Source organism: Molothrus ater, chromosome 13 (assembly GCF_012460135.2).
Source record: "Molothrus ater isolate BHLD 08-10-18 breed brown headed cowbird chromosome 13, BPBGC_Mater_1.1, whole genome shotgun sequence".
NCBI lineage: Eukaryota > Metazoa > Chordata > Aves > Passeriformes > Icteridae > Molothrus > Molothrus ater.
Genome location: NC_050490.2, coordinates 6,359,734 through 6,378,710, shown reverse-complemented (window position 1 = coordinate 6,378,710; position 18,977 = coordinate 6,359,734). Strand labels below are relative to the sequence as shown.

General features: G+C 39.6%; 1 protein-coding gene across 1 annotated transcript in view; it reads right to left on the bottom strand.

Annotated features, from left to right (window-relative positions):
- MYO1E (myosin IE) overlaps nucleotides 1–18,977 on the bottom strand; it is a 76,941-nt gene that overhangs the window by 30,763 nt on the left and 27,201 nt on the right. Inside the window, 8 exon segments of the mRNA XM_036389366.2 lie at nucleotides 1,223–1,355; nucleotides 2,480–2,614; nucleotides 3,859–3,990; nucleotides 4,757–4,846; nucleotides 5,375–5,462; nucleotides 11,837–11,931; nucleotides 12,808–12,897; nucleotides 15,488–15,631. Coding sequence (XP_036245259.2) covers nucleotides 1,223–1,355; nucleotides 2,480–2,614; nucleotides 3,859–3,990; nucleotides 4,757–4,846; nucleotides 5,375–5,462; nucleotides 11,837–11,931; nucleotides 12,808–12,897; nucleotides 15,488–15,631 — 907 coding nt within the window.

The window sequence follows — 18,977 nt, the reverse complement described above, 5'->3', positions numbered from 1 at the left end:
ATTCATACACAATTTATATATTTGTATCCCAGGGAGCAGGAGAAACATGGTGGACATGGCTCATCACAGAAATACAACCACTTCTAATGATTTATTTTCAATTAATGTCTTTGCCATTTGTTATTTTGATGCAACTCGCTCTGTATCCATCTTGTATGGCTTTCAAATATCTTGATCTGATTGAAAGATTTAACACTGTGATTTCAATTGAAGCAGAGTAGCACATTTGGAACCAAAAGGCAGATAAATACCATGCCACAAAATGTTTTTCTTTGGGTTCGCTTAACTTCTTTTGAGAAGTCTGAGAGACTAGGAAGGTTAAAAATTAGTAATTTTTATTTCCCAGTTTCATAAAACAAATAGCAGGAGAATGCTAATACAGTTGAGTGTGAAGCTGACTGCACAAGATAAGTTAGTTATGAAATAAATTACATAGAAGTAAACAAATGCAGTTTTCCTAAACATAAGACCCATCCTGAACCACGAATTCAGAGATCACACAGGTATGTGTAAGGTACTGTTATGTGTGTTGTGCTTATCCTCTGTCCTTAAACTATCCAAGTAGCATAAATCCACATTGGATGCAAGGTGTAAATCACAACAAAAACATTTAAAACTCCAAGTCCATGAACATTCCAAGACCTTGCTGCTGTGAGCCCAGCTGCTACAGGACAGAGCACAAGGGAAAGGGAACTGGAAAGAAACAGTTACTCAGTAGCTGTGGCTAACAATGAGGGGTCAGCTGAGGAATTTGAGACAGGGAACATAACTACAGAATGTAAAGCCTGCATTTCTGAATCTCTGTTTACAGGGCACATGCACACACCTGTATGGATGCCTGGGCCCAGGGACACCCACAGCTGGGAGCTGCTTCCACAGCACAGGAGCCACACAAACCACACAATAAACAGGGGTTTATGAATGTGTGCTGATGCACTGGAAGAAGCAGAGTTCAAGCCCTTCTTACAGTGTCTATTATTTCACACTCAAAGGCTGGAACAGGATTTCTCAAATTCAAAATCACCCTCTGTTTAAGTCAGTGGCCTTTTACAAGACAAAAGAGGGGCCCTCAGCACCTGGTTTTGGCAGAGACTCAATTGGCAGCCTGGCATTCTAAGAATCTATGCTCTGTTTGGACAAGCAGCTCTAAATTGCAGTTCACCTTCTGCCATCTGGGCTGCAGCCCACTGCTGCTGCTGGAACAGTTTCCAGAGGTACTTACACTCCTCGCTCTCCACTCCTGCATAGTTGCCAACTTCTTTGAAGCTGATGTTTCCCAAATGCAATATTCCTGCCACTATCTGCAGTACCAATGCCTGCTCCTCTGCAAAGATCCCAATCACACTCATTGCATGCTGGGAAGAAAAACAAACAAATTTGCATCAGTCGGAGAGACTCTTGTCTTAGAAATCCTTTTACAATGTTGGTGTTAAAAAGTAGTGTTATTCAAAGCAATTCAGATTCCTAACACAATCAAGTTTCATTAAAGCTGAACTTTCAAAGGGTACCAGATGTTCTACTTCAGCATTTCTGTATTTTTTAAAATTAAATACAGAAGCATCTACACTTTTTAGAACATGCATTAACAAAATAAGTTCTGGAAAATATAAACACCTGTTCTAAAGCGTCACACTAAAAATAATTAGTTTTATTGCAAACTGGGAAACAAGGAACCTAAGAGACAATGATTTTATTCCTTCTACACAGTCAGTTTACCCACCAAGACTAAGAACTGTGAAGCTGTACTGAATTACTCTAAAACACAGCCCAGTGTCTGGCTTAGGCTGTGAATTTCAGCCTAGAAAATTCCCAGCACCCCTGGGTTTTGGAGTTCTGAGTACATGACAACTTACAGAATGTCTTCTCAACAAACTGTTTTTCTAAAGTATCAAATAAGCTCCAATACAACAGTAACGATTATGTTTTAGGCCTTTAAATGTGCTACATACATAGATGTGTTAATACATCTACTTTAAATAGTAAATTCCTAAGAACAGGACACCAGCAGTTGGCAAGTCACACAATGAACTGGCAGCAGCTCTGGATAAAGATCCCTGATCTGTGTTTTCACACTCCCTTTCTCCAGCTTTTCAGCTGTACTGTTTTAAATAAGCATGGAAGGTCAGCCAGCACTGGTAATTCAGCTAAAACAGAGCACTCTTTGATAATTTTCATCTAATTCAAGTTCCTCATTGTGTTTGCATTTTCACCTTTTTCATACTGCAGATTATCTGTACAAGTTAAATTTCATTAAATTTGCACCCTTCTGAAAAAGAACAAACTGAAAATCACAACAGCTTTCTACAAAACCTGTCTTCAGGGTTAACATACCTCCTCCTCAAGGCAAAATACAACTAGAGTAAGTTATATCTACATTAATTTCTCATTCCCACATTAGTAGATCAACATCTTTGCTAAAAATGAACAGTGAAATGAACATACATCCACCACTATGTAAATCATACAGTAAAGAACTCACCAGTGTTTCTTGGAAATCTGATTTGTCATTGATGTCATCCACTTTGTAGGACCCAGAGAGACTCAGATAGTAATAGTAGTCCATACTGGTAATGCCAAGGCTGCTTTTTTGTTCTGAGGAGGCCCCTTCAATGAGCTGCAGAATAAAAACCCCCACATTAGGGATCACCCAACAATCTCAGCAGAGATGAGCAGGTCAGAAACAGGTGACTGAGCCTGGGATTACTGGGAGAGATACGGCTGGTGCTTGCTGTGCCAGGGATGAACCCTTCCTAACTTCTGGTAATTGCTTCACCCAAAAGACCAGGCTCTCAATTCCATTCCCACAAATGGTTTAGTTCTAACTTCACAACTAATAAATAGCTAAAAATGTGACTGCCTTGAATGCCTTCCATTATCTTTAACTCATTAAGAAAGGGCAAAATGGGTTTTCCATCCACAATGTGTTCCCTAACTCCTTAGCAGGGATCTGTTTTCCACACCTGCTGCAAGGCAGGCACAGCTGACAGCACATTCAGAAAGCATCACCTGTGGCTCTCTGTGAGGACAAGCACCCTTCACACTCCTCAGACCTGAGCAAAGGCCCTGCAGCCATGCACAGACATGGGAGGAACAAACACAAAACAGAGCTGTCAAAACCCCACAGTCTCTTAACCCTTGTGTCAAACAACCTCTCCAGGCCACAGGAAAAGCAGCAGGACAGGACAAATTGTACATACACCTCAGAAAAGGAGAACACAGCTCCTGGAGCAATTCCAGCACCAACTCAGCTTTCCCTCCTGGCAATGGCACTTCAACTTACAACTTACAAGCTCACTTACAAAGCTCTGGCTTGGCCCTAGTTTTATAGAGCTTAATCAGCAGCACTCCAGCAGGTGAGGACCATGCACATCAAAGACCACTAAGGCCAGAAAAATCTTTTCAAACACAAAAACTGGGATACATGGACAATTGAACAAAGTATTATCATAAATGTCTCAGAAAAATAAACTGACAATCAGATTTCTCTGTCACAGGAAGTATAGGCCAATACAGATATATATAAACTGGCCTCTCTCTCTCTCTATATATAGGCCAGTTTAAATAGAAAACTGCTGAAAAGTTCTCATTTTCTATTATATTCTCCTAGACTTTTCCAGATGGGAACTCACAATGAGTTTCCAAGCAAGGCTTTGAAATACTGCAATATTCTGTTCTGAAAGGCAGCCAGGCAGGTCTATGGCAGATGGTGTCTCACCATGCTACTGAGCTTCCCAGCAGAGACCAGGTTACCTCTGCAGTGTGCACTCAAATCTCACTGCTTTGAGAACTATTCAGTCAAAAGGAGAAACAGGTCCTAGATACTTTACATAACTCAGAAAGGACTTAGACACTTCTGACCTGGTAAAAAATGTGAAAACTCCTCTCTCCAGGATTCCTCATTACAACTCGAGACTTTTCCAGTAAGAAGTTGGAGATTTTCCCTCCATCTGGTTCTCCACCTGGACTAAACTGTATTTCAAAGTATTTCCCCTGCAACAAATAATTCAAGCTGTTAAATGATTAGTAAATGCAAATTCAAAATTGTGCACTTAGCACTGTATTCCAAGCAAGGTTACAAGGGTATTTCATCTTTATGGATACCTCAAGGTATAACCTAAGCTCAGACTCTTGAACCACCACATATTTTCTGCATTTATACAGGTCAATATTAACACATCCCATGTTAATGCAAATGTAGAGAGGAAATCAGTGGCTCCTCTTCACTGCTGAGACTCTTGATCAGTATAAAGGAAACCTTGAGGCTCACCTAAACAGCAGGTCAGCTCAACAGATTTACAACCAACAGCAAAGTGTTCTGCCTGGAAGCTAAGTTCTCTTGCTTTCAGGGAGACATTACCTGCATTAACACTCATGTTAGCCAAAGAACACATCTCAAATTATTAAAGCCTATGTGTAACCTTTTCAAATGGAACCTCTGGTGTGCAATTTAGTGAGCAGTCACTTCATGAGATTATCTTGACCCTTCTCGAATGACAGACTGCCTGTATAATATTAGTAAAGGCTGCAGCCTTGGTACTTCAAAAACTGTACCCAGTACATATAGAGAAAGAAATGCAGGGGAAAAAAAAACTATACAGAAGCCTCTGATATCCACCGTGGTTTAAAACACACTTTATATCTTTTTCTATCTTTATTGACATTTACCTCACCTGTAGTAAATTGATGGTATACCCCTGAACACTGTCTCTGTAACAGCACACAAGAGTAAAGTCATCTCGAAGGTAGAAGGACTTACAAATCTGCTGGAGTTGTTGTTCCGTACAGTTTTTGCGTTCCCAAAGGCCTCCAGTAAAGGGTTGGATTGTAGAATAATATCTTTAACATGCTAAAATTTTAGGAAATGAAAGAAATGCAAATTCAGAAATAGATATTTTTAAAGTTCTTACAGCTTTTCTAAAACACACCCCCCATGAGATATAAATGATATATTAAAAAGGCTTATATATATTAAAAAGGCTTTCTTATATATTAAGAAATCCTGCATCTGTAAAAAAATTCTCTCGATCATATAAGGAATAGAATCCAACAATTTTTCTTCCAGAGCTTTTAGTTCCTATTTTTGAGGAAAATCCTACAGAATTAAACAAAATGCCTGAGGCTAAAACCTGGTTCTTCTGTGCATTGTTCTGCCAATCAACAGAGCCAATAAACTGATCTGTTTTTTCCATCATCTTCATTTCAAATCATACTTACACATGAGCATTTAATTTTTTGGGGGGGTCTGGAACCACAATCAATGAAGTCAGAGTAGCAATGAAATTTAGGAATCTGCCAGTGCTTCAGCAATCTGTTTTGGGATCACTGATCATGACACTGACCACTTAGGCTTCAGTATTACTGTGTATCAACTCACCTGTACTTTAGGACCACCTCCTGAAATTTTGGAGATATAACTCATGATATATTTGGCAGCTACAGTCTTTCCAGCACCACTTTCGCCACTACAGAAAAAGAAATACAAAAATGTACATGTTAGTTTTTAATTAACTCTACAGTGGGGTAATTTGAAGTTCATCTTGTCCAACCAAGGTGAAGTACCTTAATTAAATACAGCACATTCAGACTGAGTAACCTGGTAGTACAGACTGTGATGCAGTGTGGTAGCATGGTACTGGGATATGTTTGTGAGTACAGAACTCTGAATACACCATCCTGCATGGACACCAGAACCTCTGTGAGACTCCAAGGTCAGAAAAGTACACGCACTGAGAAACATCTACTTATATCAAGATGCTCAAAAGAGAGTTAAAGACTCAATTCCCATCTACATTTAGGGGGATTTCAGGTCCTGACACAAAAACTAATTTGAAAATCTGAGCTGTGCATGCCATGCCAGATACCTACTTCATTTTAGTAGTTTTTTGTTTTAGTTGTTCCTGAATAAAATAATGAGGCATTATTAATCACATCCTGAATGACGGAAGAACTGCCTTCCTGCTCCTATGCCTCTGACACAGGGTACAAGAAGTCTTACTATCCCATACTAGCTCTCACAATTCCTTCCTTCCTTCCTTTATAATAACTCACTTCAATGGTGAATGGTGTTTACACCAGCAGCAGCTTTGCCTTCTTGCAATCAGTAAGTTTCTCAGGAGGGAAAGAAAGCTGGCATGGCAGGCAATCCGACCTCCCTTCACTTCATCCCTTAAAGCTTCTGCCCTTCATTTCAACAAAATTCCTCCAGACTTTGTAAGCCTTGGTGCAAGTCAGCTCTGACATTAATGCATTTCCCATGAGCAGGACAACTACACCAGAGCAAAAAGAACAACACACAGATGTTGGGTCAACACCACAAGAAGAGCTAAAATAGTTTTCTCCTTGGTGAAAACCTGTGCTGTCTTTAAACTCCTGAATAATTTCAGTGAATGTTGTTGACTCTTCCACCCTGCGCCCACTTGTTCCTGGATATGGATCAAATGCACATCTTTTCCTGCACAAACTTCAGCTGCATCTGCCAAAGAAACATCAGCATGTCCTGTACAGGAAAGGGACTCACTGAGAACAACTCAGACCTCTTTATCAGCATGACTAATAGACACATTATTAAAGGTTTCATTCTGGAAAAACTCCCCAAACTGCCAAGCTGCAAATGTGATTTTACATCTTTAAAGCTTCCAAACAATACAGAAATACTGAAAGGCTCTTTTAAATTATTTTCCCAGAAATGTTTTCATGCTTTTGTCTTCTCTTGACTACAGTTTTATAGATCAAACTGAAAACTTGAAAGGGTGAAAAAGTACTTACTGAGCATCCATCTGTGGAGCACAGACCATGATTATTATTATTCTTCTGAGTCACCTTTTCCTAACAATCAAGAACGCCTGTATTATGTATATCTACTACATTCACAGGGACAGATTTTGATGAATGGCAAACTGCTTTTAAAAGTTCAAATCATGAATAGTTCAATAATTAAAATAACACTTCTTTAAAATCTGCTGGCAGTAAATTTGTTCTTCCTGTTGTAAAACCAGACAAACCAATTGAACCTGAATCATACTCTAAGCTTACAAATTGCAGTTTTCAGATGAATACAGGGGAGAATCCAAGGCCAAACACTGAATAAATCTGATCAGGTATTATTTATCACACTGTAAAAATATAACACATTTCTGTAAGCTTTTCTTCAATGCATCCATTATCCTTCTCCTCCTTGCTCAAATTAAGTGAGGCTTGTATTTCTTATTCCATAGTCTCTGCCACAGAACTGCCCTGGAGCAATAAAGCTCTGTTTTATTGTTAGTGGGATTGTAAAGTGGTCCTTTCTAGTAAATTAATTTGGCCAAAAGCCTTCCAGAGTTTCTCTAGATTTATGCATGCATACACTGTTTTTCAGTTTTAGGTTTTTATTGATCAAAGACCAGCAAATTGCTCCAATTAAACTAGAATAAAACAAGAAGATGCATTATTTATGAACCTAAGTAGCTTTATCTGATGGGATGGTATCCTGCCCTCAGTAAAGCTCAGGTATTCAAATGGAACAGGGAAATTGTGCCATTCCTGCCAAATGGTTCTCATGCAGCTGCTTCATATAAATCTTATTGCTCTGCTGCTATTAACACTATTTTAAGAAGATGTAAGAATCATCTAACTTGGAAGTTTGAAGTATGTTGAAAGTCTGGAGGTTTTCAGAGCTTGAAAAAATTCTTAAAATGGCTTAAAGTGGACTCTGTGTGTGACAATTTCCTCAGAGACTTTTCTTGCTAAAAATAAAACTAGCACATAATCTCAATCACTAACAAAAATTATAATGCTTTGAAAGATATATTGTTTCTTCTAGCACTATTTGCCACTTCAGAAAAATGACATTTTCTTCCACAAAGTCCATTAATACTTAGCTCAAATCAGACTAAGACTACAAACAGAGAAGGAAATGTTTTCCTGCTCCTTGCTTCCTTCCCAGAGGAAACAATCAGTAATTAGAGAAGCAAGATCCAATACACAGCATCATCCTTCTCTCTAAAATTAATTTTCTGAGTGACAATTAACATGGTATCCATGGCTGTAGAACAATACAAGTGATGCTTATCTACATTGCCAGGACAATGTAGACATTTTAATACCAAATATTTATAAAGAACTCTTGGATCTGCCAGTAAAGAACACTGTATATGTAAAATACTCTGATGTGTTTGGATAAGCTTTCTAGTTTGTTTACACAGAAAATTTACTTTCTGCAATTATGTTCAGAGAAACCTCAGTAGCATGATTTCAGTGAAATATTTCTCCCTTCTGAATCAGAGCTTTAACCTAACTTTTCTTACAGTGTTAGACCTATGTTTCTACCACTTCCTCATTAAAACTCAGCCATATTTCCAGTCAGGTTCTCTCCAGACTGATCAGCCATTTAAGTCTTCTGGAAAGCTGAGATACAGAAGCTGACTAGAATTGTCATACTGAATTTTGAACTTAATAGATTTAAGATAGACATGAGCTGTTCACTAAAAGCAGTTCAGGCAGTAAATGATCTTTTCATTAACTCCTATTTGTAGTACATAAGATGTATTGTCTTTTCAGATATTATAAAAGCAGTCATTATACACTGCTTTCCTGGACTCAAATGTTGCCACACAAATGGCAAATGCAAACTAAAACTACAAACAAGAAAAACTGCTTTAAAGCAATGGCAACATCTCCTGGCAGGGATCACAGAACCAAAGTGAAAATACAGACCTCAGCTTTATAGAAAGGTAGAACCATAACATGCTAGAAATGCATTTATTGCTACATGATAGAAAAATACTAATCATAACCTCCACTCTCTCAATTAAAGGACAGTGATAGCCCAAAAGGAATTAGAAACACAAGAGACAATTTTTCATAATTAAAATCTTGAGTGGACAACCCCTTGTTGACAGTCTGGAAGGGCTGCCACGCCACACAGGGCAGAAATGCCAACAGTCTCTTGAATTGCCACTGACAAACTTAGTTCAAGAAAGGTCTAAATTAAATATCATGCCTCAGTAAAACATAAACTGAATGAGAAATAAAGCCCAGTGTGGCTGTGTCACCCCTGTGAGTGAACTTGCTCTGCACTCCTGCCCGGGCACACAGAGCCAGGGAAGACCTGGGGCCACTGCTCCCTCTTCCCACCTAAGCACACGCTGCTCCTGGACTCAGCCCAGCCCATGAATCATCTCATTGCTCATTTACTCTGCAGCAGCCATGCAAAGCAGCTCAGCTGGGATTAGACATGTGCACATATAACTTTCTTAACACATATGCAAATATGCTGGAATTACTCAGCTAATGAAAAAGCCTTCCCTGGCCTTGGAAAGGTTGTTGGGTAACAGTTTTTCTTTTTAAATTAGTATTATCATATGAAAAGAGGTTATTTTTGGTTGCCATCTATTCACCATTTCAGAGAATTCATTTTCTTTTGGATCTGCTTTCCCAGTTCATTCACTGACTTTTGAGTTTTTCTAGAGGATGAGTTTTTCTATCAGTGTCTAAATGCATTTGGAATTAATGCTCCAGGTAAAAGGAGCTCTGCCTACCTTAGGGACCCTCTTCACCTGCCTGGAACCACAGATCTAGTCTGTGGGATGCATGTCCCCTCCCAGGCTTGCAGGCAGACGCCACAGGTATCCAAAGCACACGGTGAGAGGGCACAGCAGTGTGCACCTGCCCCCTCCCCAGCACCCTTCTGTCTCCATTCCTGAGGCTCCATATGCAACAGCAGCCAGACTGAGCCTTTGTCATCTGGCTGGGAACAGGGCCAGTCTACACCTTATTTCTTACCTTCTGTCTTTGCAGGAAAGTCTCCTACTTTGACACGGAAAAACCTGGTTAAGTTTTATCTGGTTCTGTTCCTTCTGTTCTACCAGGGATTTTCAGTGGAGTCACTCAGATATTCAGACTAGTTATGAAGCAGAGATGCAAGAAGCACCTCACTATAACCATATCATCATCACTCATCTCCCACAGGACAATTTTTCACAGAAAAACTATGTTTCACTGAACACAAAGCTTCATTTGGAACTGTTTATGCTCAGCAGCTTCTGTGGCAATGACAACAGACAGCTGTGGCTCAGTTTTTTGAGGAAAAAACTTAGGGGCAGAAATGGTAAAGCCCCTGGCAGCTATTATGTGAAACTGATGGAGTGGAAGCAGACTCTAAGTTAGGCAGAACATTCATTTCAGTCAAGAGCTGCAGCATCCTGGAAGCTGCCATTCTGCAGCAGTTTCAGTGCCTTCTGGTCCACACAACAAAACACAAAGCAAGCAACCTCCAAACTTCAAGAAATTTCCTCCCAAAGCCAGCCCTGGTTGTTGGAAATAGCGATGACATTATATCAGAAAATACAAGCAGTATCTAAACAGTTTAAATCAAATGTGGTGCGAAAGATTAAAATATCAACCAAACAATATGAATTTAGTGAGCAGCTGAGTTACTTGATTTATTATTTATAAAAAGAATTCTAAAGCGTCCTAAAAAATCAAAAACCATAACGAAAACTACTTGTAAGCCTAGCCCACAGTTTCTACAGTGTTTGTAATAAAAATATCAAAGGAAAAATTAATGTGTATGCAGAAAAATAGTCCCTGAAATGTCCCTTGCAAACATGATCCTTCTTGTTTCAGTTTTGCACTAATTTCAATTAACACCTGCAGACTTTGAATAGGCTGTGCACACACAGAGAAGTTTCACTATGCACATAGAAAATGTACATTCCTAAGAGCATTCAAGTACATCATCACCCAGTGCTCAAGAACAAGAACTCTCATGTAAAATTAAAGCTCTAAGTTTGTATCTCAGATCTGCATCTCAGAACTCTCTCAATGTGACTCTCAGCATGCATTGCATTGTGGGGCATAGCACAGGATCAAAAAATAGGGGTTTTATTCACAATCCACAACAGCTCAAAGATTTGCACTATATATTTAGCTTCACGTGAAACATCCCACTCTCTGGGATGTTACTTTATGCCAAAAGCAAAATCCCAATTTTACCCATTCCTAACAGGTCAGAGAACAATTCAGCCATCCCAGTGAAGGCAGGAGAGCTCTGGGCTTTTTGTTTCCTTTATCCCAGGGGCCCAGGAGCAGGGAGGCCCTCCTTGGACCCAGCAAACTGTTACCACCTGCTTGGCCTTCCCAGGTGTAAAATCCCTGCACAGCCCTGGGGATGGGCAAAGGGCAGCTCCAGGTGCTCTGCCCTGCACCCCCAGCAGCCCTGTCAGGAGGGGCAGAGGGTCCCAGCTCCAGGATCCTGCAGTTCTTGCTCCCTACACATTTTCTTTTATCACACACCACCTATAAAACCCACAGATGTGAACAAAGCAGAACTCTGGTCCCAAAATTCACTTTGACTGTCACTTAAATGATGCCTGTCATTAAAAAAAGTTTAGTAAGAATTCTACAGTGAATTCCATTGCTTAATAATTAAAATAGATTAACAATGAAGACAAAATTAATTTCCCAGTATCTCTCGCCTTTTGTCTCTGAGTGAATGCAAGCAGAATTCCAAAAGGAACAAAAGACCATGATAAATGCAGTCCAAGTGGGATTGCTGGATTTAACAGTATCTGGTTGTACAGCTGTTAATGCAGCCCCCTCATGCAGTCATTCAAGCTGTTGTAATTCTGGCATTGGACAAGAAGCTGGCTGTGTGAGTAAGAGATTTCTTGTGGTTAAGCTGTCATCAGGATTTTACTGGAAAACAAAAAGGAGGGTCAGAAAATTCTAGCTACCCCAGAAAATCCCAAAATGTGGATGTGGACAGAGGATTTTTCATGAGATAATAAACTTTTCTGCTTCATCAAGTTAAAACACCAGAAGAAGATGAAATATTTTTTACCCATCTTTTTCTTACCTAATAATGACACACTGATTCTCTCTGTCAATAATCATGTTTCTGTACATGCTGTCTGCAAGAGCATAAATATGTGGTGGGTTTTCATATTGTGCCTAGGAGTGGAAATAAAGAATAATTTGTCAAGACAGCATTAAAAAATGCAGAAACAGCAAAATAAATTTGTATTTAAATGGGAAGAGTTATTTCTCTGGAAAAAGTAATTCCAAATAGCACTTTATAGTGCGTTTTCCCCAAGAATTCTTTGGTACATTTAATAAAAACAAACTAAAGTCTCTAGACTTTGCTAGTGAACTTTCTCTCATCCATAATTTTCTCCTAGAAATACCCTGTTCTAAAAATGGCTTCTGCTGGAAATGTATTACTTGTCCAAAGGACACACACAATTTTATCCTATCCCACCAGTAGTGATGTGCTAACAATGCTCTCCCCCAGCAGCACTCAGAGCCTGGTGCCTCAGGTCCCATTTTCATCCATCCAAACCCAACAGCTGCCCCGAGTGCACCCACCCAACTCAAGCAGGAAATTGAATTTTAAGTCCCTGATTTATCTGTGCTAACTCACTCTTCAAGGTGTATTTTCAAAAGTGGCATCTAATTTTGGCACCTCCCTTTTTTTATCGTTCTTGTCCAGTTAGAGATTTCTGAAATCACAGTCCCCAAATCCAGTAATGGCCATTTTGTGCATATGACAGCTTAAAAACTGCCTTTGCAGGAGCAGGGACATGTCAAGGAGTGATACCTAATATGGATTAGAGCCAATCAATGCAAATATTTTCTTGAAATACTGATCTTGCATGGCAGGGAGTTCAATCTGAGTACTCAGTCTATGGCAATGACCACTTGCCAAGTTTTCCCAGGCCAGCACAATGCTAGCAAACCCAGAAACAAACTCTTCCCAGAGTAAAACAGTACAGGATAATATTTCCAAGCCCCTGAATAGTGCACAATATTTTAGACTGTTTTACTTACTGCTCCTTGGTACATTTCAATTTCCTTTTCCCCAAAATATGGCATTTGCTTGAAAGGATTCACAGAGATTAGTACAGAGCCAATGTATGTCTGCATTCAAAAGAAGTTAAGGTAACAACAGTTTCATAAAACATCATCTTACTACTAACAACAAAGAACTTTTCCCCCTATTACATAATACTTCAAAAAATAGTAAAAACCACCACAGCTTACAACAATTGTTAATAAAAATTAAATTAACAGGCTTACAAGAATATAAACATACCATTCAATTGGAATATTTTTGTATTATCTTATTTTAGAATAAGCTAAGTACAGAACCATGTATTAAAGGCCAAAACATGACACACCTTGAATAAAAATACAGAAAGGAAATGGCACATTTGAACTGGTTTTAGTCCTTTGTAACTGAAGAGGCCATATTGTCAGTATTAGGCAATATTGGTTTGACCTTTGCAGAATACAGTGCAGTGACACATTCTGATCTCACAGGACAGTGCTGAGCAAGCAGAGCTGGATGGAAAGGGCCACTGCTGAGCTAAATGAGACAATTACTCAGCTGCATGCACTGGGGGTGCTGGGGAGATTGGGTAATTCAGTCTGTGCTGTTATTTTATGAGTGAAACTATTAACAGTCCCTCAGAGTCCTCTCCTGCAGGCTGCCCTGTACCACGACACTCAATTTCAAGCCATTATTAGATTTTTTGCAACATTTTTAATACAGTATTTCATCATTCTACATTCAGCTGCACATGCTCTGCATTTCAAATACTTCATAAACCTTTGGAACTACAGCTGCAGTGTCCACATAGGAAGCACCTGATAGTAATTCACAGGCATCACTATGACTTTTCACTGAGCTGGGAGTTAGCCATGAGCCCACACCTATGGGTCCAAAATGTTGTACTGCAGGTTTCAATAACAATCTGGAATTGTTCACAGGCAAACTTGCTATCTAAGCTTTCTGTTCAAAGCAGGAAAATTGACAAATCTCTCCTGCTGGATTGTACTATGTAAGAACCTCCTACTGTGGAGCCAAAAAGGTAACATGTTAGAGAAGAACTAGAACTCAATTGACATAATTTCTGTAATATTAATTTGCAATGCTTTCTTCATACATTTTTAATTTAATTCAAAACAAGTGACAACATCTGGGTCTTGGATATAACAGATCAATTACTCATTGTGTCAGTATAAACACTTGAAGTGACAGTTTTCTGTTGGTAAACAATACCAGCATTTTCTGGGTTGATTCTGTCATCTCTGTACAATGTAGCACTGAGAAATGTTCATTCATGGGTGGACACACAAACAATTCAAATATTCAAGAGATGATCTTCAACTTTGAATGAAAAGCCTTCACAGAATTGCAAAAGGAGTCTTTCTCCCTACATAAGGGAAGACTGATCCCTCAATGTGACCACCAGTCCCCTTGGAAAACACTTTATTTCTGTTTTCAGTAGAAAGATCATCTCCATGTTAATCCCACTATTTTCATAAAAAAGAAAAAGCAAAAATCCTTCTTCTGCACAGGGCACTGAAGTCTCTGCACACACTGCAAGGAACATGCAGCACTCCACAGACCAAAAGCACTCATGCTGCTACCAGGAAGGATTCTACAGCCTGTCCCTGTACTGTGCAACTTCATCCTGCTGCTATAAAGCAATTTTAATAATCATGTGGTACTTCAACAGAGCGTCCAAACCCATGTTCACACATGGATTAGAAACCTCTGCAGTTCGTGATGGAAACAACTGCAACATGAACTTTCCTCTATCAGCCCTTGCTAAATTGAGCTGCTGCACAGCTCTTGACCATCTGTCAAGAATATATGGAAACAGCCAGATCTTCTATTTCCTCCCCTTTCTGCTAAAATATGTTAAGATCTTCAAGGAAACTATTCTCCAGATACAACTAGGAAGTATGAAAACCTGGCTAAAGCAGAAGGAACAGCATAACTTTCTAGTACATCATCACTGACTAGAATTTACCAAATTCATTACTGCAGCTCATGTTACATTACAAAAGCTGAAAATGAAATAGTGACTATTCTTATCTTAAGGAATTGCTTTCATATGAATTTTTTTAAAAAGCAAGCCTTGGGTACTAAAGTCTTTTCTTCCTGTTAGGTTGCATGTTCCAGTATTTAAATTTTCACATTTTCATTAATCATAGAAAAAAATTTAAGTGAGAACACTGAAGATTTACAGATTTTGACATATTCACCTGTTTCCATCATCCCACGATTAACAGTATTAACAATTCCAGAATAAGTTGTAAACAGGGCTGTGTGACAGAAGAAATGCAATTTTGAAAGCCTTATAATTTTGGAGGTATAGAAGACTACACATCAATAAATGTAAACACGCTTAAAACCTATTAATTCTTGCTCTTAAAAGTATCATTACCTCAGGAGGCTTCAAGGTCACGTGAATGTATAAATATAGGGAAGTACAATCTTCAAAACATTACAAAGGGTACCTTAAAATAGTTTTTGCTATTTTATTTTCAACCCTTAAAATAAGCTGAGTTTTCACAGCCATTTCTGTTATCTCAGGTGAAGTGTCACATAAAATGTTCAGCATCCTTGAGTAACCTGCTTAAAGAGAATATGTTCATATAATTAGTGTCACATTGGCTCAGCAGGGCCACAGGGCTCCCCAAAACCAGCAAAGGATACAAAAATATAATCATCCATGTATCGTTTCTTTAGGTTCTCCACTATGGCATCCTCAGTGATTTTGGAAAGCAGGACCATGTCATCCACTCCACTGTGCTTGACATTGTGGCTCTGCCAGTGGTATCTGTAGTGTCCTTTGCTGCCCTGCAGGAAAGCACAATGAACATCACAAAGGTTACAACATTTCTCATCAGCACTAAGTAACTGAAAGCCATTATTTGAATTCCAACTTCCCAAATGTTTTCCTTTAAGTGAACTCTATTCCTTGATCCAGGCATTCCATGAAAGCATCCATAAGTGGTGTCAGCTGACTTGCCTCTGCACTGCCCTCCAGAACTAGAAGGTAATTCCAGGGGGTTTTGTGACCACCTACACACAGAATGAATTTCAGATGGCAGACATTTTTAAACTAGTAGAAAAAAACCCCAATTATTCCAACTGAGATGCAGCTATTGGAAGCTAAGGATGCAAAAATTACACTCCTACATTGTAACTATTAGCAGTGAAGATAATTACCATCACCACAATGAATTCCTCATCCTTTACAGTCTTTTAAGTCAAAGCTGCACAGAAGCTGTTACTGGGAGGGAAGCTCCAGTGAGTCTGCTGCAGTTGAGTATTCAGGGATGTTCTGCAAATGATGTACCCCAGCTTGTCGGCTGCATGTCTTCACAGTCCCTTTTGATCTGTTAGTCACCATGCTTAATGACATCTAAATAGATACCCTCTCCCCACATTCAGAGACTACTATTTCAGGATGCTACTAAAACATGTGACATCTCATGCTGTACCACTTGAAATCAAAATCTGTTTTTCTTCCAGCTGATTTGAACAGTAGTTTGGCTCCATGGATACACCCACAAACAGATTTAAATCCAGTTGACATCAAGGCTATTAATCCAGCTATAAATCTGCTCTCCAAACCCAAACCTATTTTCTGTAGCCTAGCAGACAATGCTAATGGAGTTCTGATTTCTTCCCTTTTTTTACTTAATTTTTGCTTACACGATACTGAAATTAGTGATGCTGGAATTACTATATTTAAAGCTGAGAAGGGATCAAGTATGCTGTCAAGGAAGATGTGGCCAACAAAATGCCAATTCTGCAAATTCCCCTTATTCTTTAATGCTCCAATTTGTAACAATGTGATTTAGCTACACTGCTGGGGTGTACTTTATCCAGGATCAAGTCACATTCGCCAGGATACAAGCAATTTATTATTACAAAGTATATGCATTATTTTATTCTGCAAAAATGTTACAGATTAAAGAAGAAAATTTAGGTACTCTGAACACTTCAGCTGCATTGGTATTTTGAAATGGGACATCAGCAACTTACAGAGGGGCAATTTTCGTGTGTACATATTTCTGCAGGAGCAAATGATCCACACAACTTTACTAGCACCAAGTGCTACACCAGGCCTACAGCTTGGCTTCATGTCAAGTGACATAAAAACCAACTGGATTTTTACCTCAAGTTAAATTAACTTCCACTAAACCTTGCTACTGCAGACAGCACAGAAGCTGTAGCCTTTATGGGTGTTTTCTCTTAAGCCTCCAGCCCCAGCTACCCTGATGCAGATCCATTAGTGCCAACACCAGTGGAGAACAGTTGCAAACTTAAATCAAAAGAATGCTTTCAAATATAGTACAGCAGAAGTAAATATGTCTGAAAACACAACCTCAGTAATTTGCCTGAATGTCCACAAGTGTACATGACATTCAATAAAATAATAACCTTAAACTGGCTTAGCTTGTGTGAACGTTGATGATTTTCTGTCTGTACAATGGAAGCAGTGATCTGGAAGCACTGAGAAAACAAAGAATCAATTTTTCAACTGTCATAAAACATATGACTGAAAATATTAGTTGAAGCTTGGGTTTTTGGAGAAAAAAGAAGTCCAATGGAGAAGCATAATTTCCTTCAGTGTATTCATCAGGTTATTTGTGATATTACACTTGGAAAAAGGAACTGGCAGGATGGACAAAAAGGTACAGTATCAAAATAAATATGGATAATTAGATTGTTCACAAAGCTATACAGAACGTGGTTTAGTATCAGATAATGGAGTAAGCCACAGAAAACGTGTAAGAAATGAGACTGGGAAAACAATCAAGCTTCCCTTTGGAAGCCATGGCATCAGACCCAGTGAGCTCAATGAGCACAAAGCTTGCAAAGCCACGGGATACATGGAAAATGTGCACACAGTCTGCAAAACAGCAGCTTTATGCAAGTCTCTGACGGCTGCTGACTGTGATTAAGGCCAAAGGGTTCTTCCCCAAAGCACTGGGAGCCAGCAGGGAAGCAGGAGGGCAGTGCCAGGGCAGCTCCTGCCCAGCTCTAATCACAGCAGCCATCAAAGCTGAGAGCCACATGACCACAGACACTGCAAACCATGCAGAGAGAGGTTCAACAAAAAGGGAATCAGCCTAAACACCCAGTAAAGCAGTGGCACAGAAGACAGCTGAGAGTCATGGTACGAAGTAGTTCACATTAAAAATGTAACTCAATTTAAATGGCAGTTTCCTAGTAGTTTGGAATTGCCCCTTTCCTTTCAAAACTTAGCCTTACATTCAAACGTGCAGAGAAGCAGCAAATCACCACCAGATTATTGTCAGACTTCTCCCAGGGATCTACAAAAAAGCCCAAGCCTGACCAGCTGTGCTTAAGTTTTGCTCTCACCCTTCCTTCTCCAGGAAGGTAACACCAATGGCATGGCCAGGTGCAGTGGCTACCACCTCTTTCTCTGGGCAACAAAACAGGGAGTGTTTAGAAGACACCACCCACTCCCAAGTTCTTGCCCTTCCAAGCATGAGCAATGGCTATTATAGAGTCTAACCTGAATTTAGCAACTTCAGTCACTTCCAACTGGTACTATAACCTTATCCAGCTAACAACTAACTGGTTTTTGAATTTTGAAATAAAAAAAAATTTAAAAATTTCCTATAATCAATCATCTGAAAAAACTTCACATCATAGCAGTTATAAAAGCAATTCTTAATCTTACTTCAGGCTGCATATTTCCCAAAGGTCAAGGCTATATGTTTAAAAATTACACTAATGATTTGTTCTTATTGAATATTTCTTGAGAATTTAAGCTTTTTTTTAGCCAGAGCTTTCCACTCTCCAGATAAAAATGCAGCATTCCAATGTGGATACAATTTGCACCTGAGCTCGTTACCTGGTGTCCACTGGAACCTGCTTTGCAGGGTGCACTCAGGGTAATTCTCTCAGCTGCTAATTGCCCTCTGCTGTCCAGCACACAGCACATTGTCCCTCCACCCCTCTCCAGAGGGATCATCCAGACACAAGGCCAGGTCTCCTGGCCTGCTTGAGTCCTTCTGTCCCAGAAGGTTCTTCAGAGCCTGCAGCACAAGGCTGGCAGAGCTGCCCCACACCTGATCCTGCAGCAGCCCCAGCCAGGACACGGGAACTCCCACAGAGCTCCCCTGGGACATGGTCTGAGCTGGCCAAAGAGCCCAAGGTCCAG